Genomic DNA, 9,745 nt, shown 5'->3' on the forward strand with positions numbered 1-9,745 from the left:
TGTAGCTCTTCTGTCTCCATAAGAAAACAGAATGCAAAACAGAAACGTATAAAAAACTATACAAGTTTTAAAAATAATTTTTATTAGCCTATATAATGTGTTAATAAATTGCATTATCATCTCAAGTTGAATAAATATGCTGTATGTTGGGACATAATCATGCCTACAGAAAGTATAACAGAGCTGACAAGTAGCCTAATTTAATATTACAAGCCTTGTGCTTGAGTAAAGAGAATTTAAAGCTGATATATATAATCAAATGTATAAAATCGTGGTAAAATGTGCATATGAAGGACAAAAATGGAATCGTTTTGTAGAATTATCCTTATTATATAAATATTCATTCAAGCAAAAGTTCTCAGAGGCTTAGTTCTGGAAAATATTCTATGTTAAGATTGTATTTGATACTCTCAAACTCAAAGATGTTTTTAAGTTCCAATGTGTCTGCACCCTTAAAACAATCATAAAGGGCATTTTCTTTTGAAAATGTCTCCAAGAGTCTCATCAGAATAACATCTGATATGATATCTTTATAATTTTGTAAAGTATTTTGGAATCCAGCCATGAACAGAAAATCATTGAGTGTTTATTTCCATGGTGGAACTTACAGGACTTTTGAGAATATATTTTGTGCCCAATGCTGACACTTATAAAAACTTAAAAAATTTGAACATCACTGGACAAAAATGACAAAACATAATCTTTTGCAAAACATACATACAGTGTAACTGCAGTAACAACTTCAAGGCATGTGGCTGAAAGTGAAAAACATTAACAAAATGACGAAACAGAAAACCAGATTTTTTTTTTGCCTTCATGTTTGACTATTTAATTCTTTTTGACACCAGCAGGTGTCTGCGTATGCTTCTGGTAGATCTGTTCGCAGGCAATGGAGAGGCCCACCACAAGAGACACAAACTCTTCAAAATTCACCTCTCCATCTCCATTAGAGTCCAGATCCCTCATAATCTTGTCAATGGCAGCAGGGTCCTTCTGAGTCTAGGAGAAACAAAAGATACATGTTTGCAATATAATTGAATTGGAGGTTTCCACATATTATGGAAAAAGAGTGAAATATGAAGAAGATTGGAATGATTCGGTAGGGATTTCAGAGGCCCCTTGCTCCGGGCCCTCCTTAGGACCGTACCAGGCCCCGCGCTTGAGGGGAACGGACCAGGGGGCCGCTTCCACTACCTTGCACTGGGTCCCGCCCCATGCTTGGTACGGCCCTGCCCGTGCTATACCATTAAAAATAAAGGTTCTTGCCATCCATGGTTCATGGTTCTTTTGTGCAGTAGAATCTTTCCACTGCACAAAATCATTACAGGGCCCAGACCAATGTTTAAAGTTATCCCTTTAAAGTTAGTCTTGGGTGTATGATAGATGGAAATTTGTACCTTCAGAAAGCTAGACAGTTCTTTCTCCATCAGCAGTTTGAGCTCTTTGCGACTCAGGGATGCTTTGCTACCCTCTGTGTCGGCATAACGGTGAAACACCGTGATCAGAGTTTCCATTGCTCTCTCCAGATCAGACGGCATTTTGACTGTCTACAGTGAGAGATAATGTATTAGTTTTTCTGTCTCATCCCTTAATCAAACTGGATATTATGCAAACAGCCATTGTTCTCCTCCCATTGGGCAGATTGGGAAACAGAAGTGGATTTTTCCATTTGGAAATAAGCCAAAGTGTGAGTAATGCCCACCAGATGTAATGCCAAATTGAAGCATAAAAAAAAGGCATTTATTATTAGAAGGTCTATATCCTGATGCAATTGTTTAAAGTATTTCAGAATTAATTCGTAATTTTGAACTTTTGTTCTACCTATAAAAACGTTTAGATTAAGTTAGTGACACTGACGGCCATAAAATCTGTGCATACATGCTCACACACACTGACACACACACACACACACACACACACACACACACACATTTAAAAAGTGCAGTTCGTATTTCAAAGTTATTTATTAGCCTAGCCTACTATCACTTAACAAGTACAGAAACCTTACAATACTAAGGTAAAAACTTTAACAGTTTTACAGTAAAAGCGCTCTCAGTCAGTAACTAAAACAATGTTGTAGGCTACTATTCCTTTATTTAAATGTCAACTTGTTCCAGAATATAAAAGTTTGCGTACTTACGTTGATAAAAGGCAGAGCGTCACCTGAAGATGAAAGAATGTACTGAATGTCCTGTGCAAGAGTTGGTCAAGCAGAGGAGGAATTTATACCGGGGCTCCGCCCGAATGAAGAGTGTGAGGTTGGGTGGGAACTGTAAATTTTAACTGTTTAGGGCTTAACGTTGCAGAAAACGCTGACGGGTTTACAATACAAACGCGAATAAATGTAAGCATGTGTATGTAAATTAATTTAACAGTGCTCCTGTTACAGATGTATGAACGAGGAATTCCACTCCAATCACCTCTGCTGGAACAAAACACACCTTAAATCAGTCACGCGTGAAACCAGTTAGACCATCGTAAACCAGCTAAAACCAGCAAACCACCCTTGTGAAAAAGAAGTGTGCTTACTTGTAGTGTCCTACTTCAAATCTTATATTTTAAAATGTAGCCTACTTGCAGATCATATTATATTATTAAAATAAAAGGCCACTTAAATGTAGGTTACTTAAAGAGACTTTCATGACTGTGTAGCCTACAGTGCACTTTGAAATAATTGAAAATTAAACCTTTTTTATTTAAGGTAGGCTACATTTTAATTTATTGTTGCAATAATTTTTGATATTTTGTAGTGCTTCAAAGAAGTATTATTAGTTCGATGTGCTAACACATTCACAGCATATGTAAACTTATGATTTTAACTGTAGTGTGTGTTTTTTAAAATGGTTTCATCATTACAAACGTGTAATTAAAAATGCATGTAAATACCACAATGCTTGTCAGTACACTTATTTAAATATGTGTACATCATAATTTAATGACAATAGAATTATGAAATTACATAAAGATGTATGCAAGTCCTATAAGTGGCTCAAAAAAGCACTCTTAAGTTAAACTAATTTAATTTAATATAAATGTAATAATACATTTTCACTAAATTTAAAATAACAAGCAATTAAGTGTTCAAAAACATTACATTCAGTTTGCACTCCAGTTTATCCCTTTATTTCAGTACTCTTTTTAAAAGTATGCTAATGTGTACTCCTTTTTCGCAAGGACAGATTGTTTTTAAGCAGAAAAACACTGTTGCCATCACTATTGGATTTTGCACCAGTGGAATATATATATGTGCTACTTTACGGTCAGTGCATTCCTATGCATGTTGAATGAATGTTCAGTCAGTATGTTTTCACAAGGAGGACCAGCCCTTTCATTCCTATCCACCATTTCCTAAGTGTGTGACTCAAAACTTTCACAATGCTTCTCGTCTGACACAACACAACATGTCTGACTCTCCACTTTGAACAAATGTTAGAAGAGGATACTTGGCAAGGCATTATTTTTAAGGGAAGGGCTGCCGTTTTTGGCAAAGATAAGACATGGCCTGTTTCAATCTGCACAGTAGGCATGAAGGGATGTCTCTACCCAGCACACAGGAAGTGCCTTTAAAGGGGTAGTTCACCCAAAAAAGAAAATTCAGTCATCATGTACTCACCCTTAAGTTGTTCCAAGCCTGCATGAATTTATTTATTCTGCTGAGAATGTCTGCAACCAAACAGTTGATGAGCCCCATTGACTTCCATAATATTTGTTTCCCATATGGAAGTCAATGGAGTCCATCAACTATGTGTGGTTACCCATATTCTTCTAAATATCTTCTTTTGTGTTCAGCAGAAGAAAGAAATTCATACAGGTTTGGAACAACTTGAGGAAGAGTAAATGATGACAGAATTGTCATCTTTGGTTGACCTATCATCAGACACTGTTATACATTGTATCACTTTGGAAATTAAATGTAATCTTTATAGGACATGAGAAAAGGGGAAGAGAGAGAACGGTCAAGGGTGGATGACACATGGTGTTTTGAGTAAGCGCGATTGTTTTTGTCATAGTAACCATGTTGAATTCTTTTCACATCTCTGGAGGTTTTTTGCCACTACAATTCTCTCGTTACATTCCTTTCAAGCTAGGGCATGACATTTTTTTAAGTGGTCTAACTGGCAGTTTTTTTCCACAAAGGGCTAAAACAGATAAACATCTATGCATTAATGCTATAAAGAAGCAACATGAAGGGGAGAAAACATCAACTTTCACAACTACAGCATTGGTCCATCCAGAAAAGACAAATCGATGTGGAAAATAACTAAACTAGTTACTGAACAAATGGGCTTCCACTAGTTTTTTGTCCTTCAGAATATTCAATGACTATGTTCATATAGCCTGGGAGAACCATTTCGGCAGAGCAAGGTTTCACAACTATCTGGAACAGTTCCACAACTATCTGGTTTTAATTTGAAATGCATTACAAAGATTTGGGTGAGCTTCAACTGTGGTAGAGCATACTTTTAATTCCATGCTAATTTGAAGCTTATCTGCGTGTGAGGAGTGAGTAGGATAAATACAATGACTGAGTTTTTTGTGCGGGGTCAGTAACAGGACTGACTGAGTCAGCTGAGAGTCCCAGGATGCAGTGTGAGGCCTTAGGCAGGAAACCAGGACTCTTTAGCATACACAAAGGGTGGAGGACACTGAAATCACTTGGCAGGTTAGTCATCTGGAGTCTAACAACTCACTGCAATAATAATTATTTCTAAATAAACTGCAGTTTTCATATTATCTGTAACAGAAAATTCACATTAAAGTCACAATGAAACTTGTGATGTACAGTGAAATTTAGGCTGGGGACTTGGTTTGATACATCAGTTGTTGATTGAATGAACTGAATGTGAGCTTGACAACAAATTTAAGAAAACGGCGGGTTTAAGTGGACTAGATTACTGAAGAAGTCCAGCATACGCCACTTGGGCGAAGTCTGCCGTTTCACCGGAAAAAGGTACATACAGTGGGGAGAACAAGTATTTGATACACTGCCGATTTTGCAGGTTTTCCCACTTACAAAGCATGTAGAAGTCTGTAATTTTGATCATAGGTACTCTTCAACTGTGAGAGTGACGGAATCTAAAACAAAAATCCAGAAAATCACATTGTATGATTTTTAAGCAATTAATTTGCATTTAAATGAATGAATCGGTCCAAATAAGATCAATAAGATGCATTTAGAAAATAGAAAGAGTGAATTTTCATTTTGTGCCGACTATAACAGGAAAACAAGAGTAGCTCTCTGAAGGGCCATTGATTTTTATATCAACTTTTAATAACAAACCCCTTAAACAAAAACAATTTTGTAAACAGAACCAAAAACCACACATCTATGACTGGTATGACAGTGTGTTTAGTTATTTTTCAGTGTGGATGGAATGGATAAAAAAAAAAGCCTGCTGTTGGCAAACACATCAGATTTTGTAGCTTTAGCATACAGCGGTGTGGTGGCTGATGTCATGAGTGCTTCAGTTCTTCCTTTTGCCCTTGCTGGTGAGTTTGGCAGGAGCTGGAGCAGGTGCTGCCTGGTAAAGAGCTGCTGACACTTTGTTGATGTAGTACAGTGCGATGACAGAGAAGATCAGGCTATATTGGAGAGAACAGAGAAAGAAAGAACAAATTAACAGTGTTGAATGAGGTATATTTGACCAATTCGACAGGTAGCCTATAAAAGTCAAGTGGGTTGTCAACAATTTTTTTGTTTGTTTTTAAAAACTGTGGGATGAGTCAAGTCTTTTATGTGGTAATCGATTACCACAACAAGAAGAGGAGCTCGCACACATAATAGTCGAAGATTTCTTACAAAAAATACTTTATTTAGAGGCCAAATGCAAAGTCCAAACGTTTTAGATTCACAATATCATCAGTGCCGTAATGGACAATAGTGCACCTGATATATATATATATATATATATATATATATATAATGTTTGTTTGTGTGTGTGTGTCTTGTGAAAGTATTCAATCCCGTTCATTTTTATATTTTGTTATGTTGCTGACTTGTTAAACTACTTTAAATGACTTTTTTCCGATGAATCTACACTTCATACCTCCATACACCATAATGACAAGGCAAAAAACTGATTTGTGACAACTTAAACCTTAACTGCAAATTTAGTGAACTGAAATAATTACATTGCATAAGTATTCATACCCTTTTCTAGGACACTTGAAATTTTGCTCAGGAGCATTCCAATTGCGCTTGTATATGTTAACCTATGGCAAATTCAATTGAATTGGGTATGATTTGGAAAGGCACACACCTTTCAATAAAAGGTCTAACAGCTGAAAATGCAAATCGGAGCAAAAACCATGAGGTCAAAAGAACTGCCTGTAGAGCTCAGAGACAGGATTGTGTCAAGACATAGATCTGGGGAAGGAAGACTACAAAAAAATCTGCTCCATTGAAGGTTCACAAAAGCATGTTACCTCCATAATCCTTAATAGAAGAAGTTTGAAACAACCAGGAGTCAGGAGTTCTAGAGCTGGCCTCTTTGCCAAACTTAGCAATTCATGAAGAATTGCCTTGGTAAGAGTGGTGACCATGAAGCTGATGGTCACTCTGGTTGAGCTTCATGATCATTTATGGAGATGGGAGAAATTTACAGAAGGACAAACATCACTGCAACACTCCACCGATCTGGGCTTTATGGCAGATATGAGTGGCCAGAATCAATCCTCTCCTCAGTGAAGACACATGAGAAAACAATTTTTTCTCAGACTGTGAGAAACAATATTCTCTGGTCTAATGAACCTCAGTTTCAAGCATCATGTATGGAGGAAAACAGGCACTGCTCATCACCTGCACAATACCATCCCAACCATAAAGTGTGGTGGTAGCAGCATCATGATGTGGGGGTGTTTTTTTCAGTGGCAAGGACTGAGGGACTCATCAGGGTAGAAGGAAAGATCAGCACAGCAAAATATAGAGTTAGCCTTAATCAAAACCTGGTCCAGCCAGAGCATTCAGAACTTCGGACTGGGCAGAAGGTTCACGTTCCAAAAGGACAATGACCCTAAGCACACAGCAAAGACAATGCAAGAGTGGCATATGGACAACTCTGTGAATGTCCTTGAGTGAACCCAATCGAACATCTCTGGAGAAACCTGAAAATGTCAGTCCCCCGACAGCCCCCATCCTACCAGACAGAGCTTGAGAGGATCTGAGGAGAAGAATGGCAGAAAATTGCCAAATGCAGTATTGAAAAGCTTGTCACATCTTACCCAAAAAGACTTGAGGCTGTAAAGGTGCTTTAACTAAGTACTGAGTTAAGGGTTTAAGTACTTATGCAATGTACTTATTTTCAGTTTAAATTATGCAGAAATGATACAAAGAAAATTATATAATTATATAAATATATATTAAATAAATATAAAACTTATTTTATAATTACACAAAATAATAATACAAGAAAGTTTTCATAATCATCAAGAATATAGTGCAACATTATCCAAAACAATATATCAAACATCATAATATGATTATCATATTTATGAGGAATAAACCCTGCAAAAGAGAAAAAGAAAACCGAAGGAGAGAAAATCAAAAACGTTTAAACGTTTTAAAGGTAACTCACCACGTTGTCACGCACACACGATGCACCAAACCAGACGCAAAGAGAGAGAGGCACAGGCACACGAGAACTAAGACAGAGATTAAATATTTTTCAGTTAAGAACATATATTAAAACTTCATTAATTCCGATTTTAATTCAATCTGATTACATTTGGCTGTCAAAATGTGTATTTGTACATTATTAAAATGTCATTATTAAAATCTTCTGGTTAAATAGACACTGCTGTAAGTTTGTGATTTAGATTTTTTTCTTCATTTATTTGATCGTAAAAGCAGTAATATTGTGAAACATTATTACAGTTTCAAAATAACTGTTTTGTTAGTTTAATATATTTTAAATATATATATTTATGTAATTTATTCCTGTGATGGCAAAGCATGGGTTCAGTGTCACATGATCCTTTAGAAATCATTCTAATGTGCTGATTTGCTGCTCAATACACATTTCTTATTATTATCAATGTAGATAACAGTTGTGCTTTTGTATTTTTGTGGTAACCGTGACTTTTCAGTATTCTTTGAAATAAATTTCTTTATGGCCTTTACTGTAAAGTCTTTAATGTTACTTTTAAACATTTTAATGCATCCTTGCTGAAAAAAAGCTTTTTAACTTTTTAATGGTAGTGTAAGTGTTTCTTCGTTCATTTGAACTTTCTGCAAGTGAGGAGGATACACCAGACAATAGCAGTATTTAACATAAGGTTAAGTCATTCACTTACTCTCTGGGAAGATTTTGGCTTGGAAGCCCTTCCCGAAGACAAGGTTCTCCAGGTTATTGAAAGCCTGTAATTGCAGGTTAAGAACTAACACAGAAAACAGATAAGCCAACTGAGCAAAAACGTAATATTAAGCCTTAAGGTTAGACAAACTACTACTGTATGCATGACAAGGCAGCAGAAGGATACTGTAAGAGAGCAGACAAACAGCACAGACCCCAGGAAGCCCCCCAGGATGGTCAGCCACTCTGAAGAGCCCAGCTGGCGACTGAACATCTGCATTCCTGCAAACACCAGAACGGACAGCAGACTGGACAACACCAGGGAAGTACTTGTGTTCACCGCTATAGTAACAGAGAGAGAGAGAGAAAACATCAGTCTAAAAATAAAAGAATAATATGACCAGTAATAGTACTGCTGCCTATATTATTTATTAGTCAGTATTCTGTATTATACTGATAAATAATATTTAAATAATATTATTTAAAACTTTATAATATTTAAAATAAAGCTGTCGAATTTGAATTGAATACATTAAGAAAGAATTAAGAAAATGTACGCGTACAGTTCTTGACAGAGAACTAGTCTATTTGGTTCCGCGACGGGCTAGTGTTCACTACGGAATAATTAATTTGGGAACGAGGGAAGATTCAGATTAATAAACATTTGGTCAACTAATGATTTACTAACAAGAAACGTTAAATTACACTGACAAAGGCAAAAAAGCATAAACGTAAAGGGAAAAGCGTACTATGGATCTATTATGAAGCAGGTAAATGTGCAAGAATTTGGACACGTCAGTGTACGCTCTTTAAAACGTTCCGTGTGGAAACAATCAGAGAGGCTACAATTTTCATCTACTGTTTTGCTTTTTTTTTTAAATAGTACGAATTACTTTACACACACAATTAAGTTATTATTATTATTCTTTCGTCTTTTCTAAGAATACTATGCCGATGACAATTGAAAACGTATGATATGTTTAGCAATGGTTAGCGGTGAGCTAAGTTAAACACCATTCATACAGTAACGTTACAATTTTTCTTTTGCTTTTTTCGAAACACAAAGGGACGAAAAAAATCCCAATTCAACTTATTGTTAATGTTCACAAAGCGATTTAAATGAGGAGCTGCAGCAGGTTCCAATTTTGCGTTTAAAGGCTAACAACTTTTAACGAGCCCACCCGTGTACTATCTGTCCCTTTTTATGATCATATGCGTGCAAAATAACAGCTCAAATTTCAACGTTTGAAATAGTTAATGTAAAAGCTAAGCTCACCCATATCGGACAGCAATAAGGCAAAGAGACAGGTTTAACTCCTCTCTGTTCAGTCTCGGGCAGCAGAGCAAAGATGACGCGCTTCTAACGTCTAAATCCTGTGCCAAGTGCAAATCCCCCTGCACTAACCCTACAGCTTCATCTAGTGGACAGAAGAGTGCAGCACATTCACACAGCA

At 36.4% G+C, this 9,745-nt stretch overlaps 2 protein-coding genes across 3 annotated transcripts; both read right to left on the reverse strand.

Annotated features, from left to right (window-relative positions):
* Positions 1–570: 570 nt before the first annotated feature.
* On the reverse strand, positions 571–2,270 carry s100a10b (S100 calcium binding protein A10b). 2 transcript variants are annotated; one of them, XM_056267757.1, is made up of 3 exons: positions 2,141–2,270; positions 1,398–1,547; positions 571–999 (listed from the first exon to the last, which is right to left on the reverse strand). In XM_056267757.1, exons 2-3 carry the CDS (start codon positions 1,536–1,538, stop codon positions 829–831), a joined length of 312 nt encoding a protein of 103 aa, XP_056123732.1. In that variant the 5' UTR covers positions 1,539–1,547; positions 2,141–2,270; the 3' UTR covers positions 571–828. The 2 variants fall into 2 exon arrangements, with proteins under 2 accessions (XP_056123732.1, XP_056123733.1); XM_056267758.1 differs by having other exon boundaries at positions 1,398–1,543; positions 2,141–2,258.
* A 2,984-nt stretch (positions 2,271–5,254) lies between these two features.
* krtcap2 (keratinocyte associated protein 2) lies at positions 5,255–9,711 on the reverse strand. Its single transcript, XM_056267755.1, has 5 exons — positions 9,568–9,711; positions 8,479–8,633; positions 8,293–8,356; positions 7,575–7,641; positions 5,255–5,583 (listed from the first exon to the last, which is right to left on the reverse strand). The coding sequence occupies exons 1-5, from the start codon at positions 9,569–9,571 to the stop codon at positions 5,466–5,468; spliced, it is 408 nt and encodes a 135-aa protein (XP_056123730.1). The 5' UTR covers positions 9,572–9,711; the 3' UTR covers positions 5,255–5,465.
* Positions 9,712–9,745: the final 34 nt, after the last annotated feature.

The sequence above is a fragment of the Rhinichthys klamathensis genome, unplaced genomic scaffold (genome assembly GCF_029890125.1).
Source record: "Rhinichthys klamathensis goyatoka isolate OS25496 unplaced genomic scaffold, OSU_Roscu_1.1 h1tg000262l_1, whole genome shotgun sequence".
Classification (NCBI taxonomy): domain Eukaryota; kingdom Metazoa; phylum Chordata; class Actinopteri; order Cypriniformes; family Leuciscidae; genus Rhinichthys; species Rhinichthys klamathensis.

What these genes read in the sequence shown, in the direction of transcription:
- s100a10b (XM_056267757.1), bottom strand. Translation starts at nt 1,538, where the DNA reads ATGCCGTCTGATCTGGAGAGAGCAATGGAAACTCTGATCACGGTGTTT. An exon ending in AACTGTCTAGCTTTCTGAAG is followed by an intron (nt 1,000 to 1,397) that starts GTACAAATTTCC and finishes TGTTTCTCCTAG; the next exon opens with ACTCAGAAGGACCCTGCTGC.
- krtcap2 (XM_056267755.1), bottom strand. An exon ending in TGTTTGTCTGCTCTCTTACA is followed by an intron (nt 8,357 to 8,478) that starts GTATCCTTCTGC and finishes CTGCAATTACAG; the next exon opens with GCTTTCAATAACCTGGAGAA. An exon ending in CGTGTGTGCGTGACAACGTG is followed by an intron (nt 5,584 to 7,574) that starts GTGAGTTACCTT and finishes TCTCCAATATAG; the next exon opens with CCTGATCTTCTCTGTCATCG.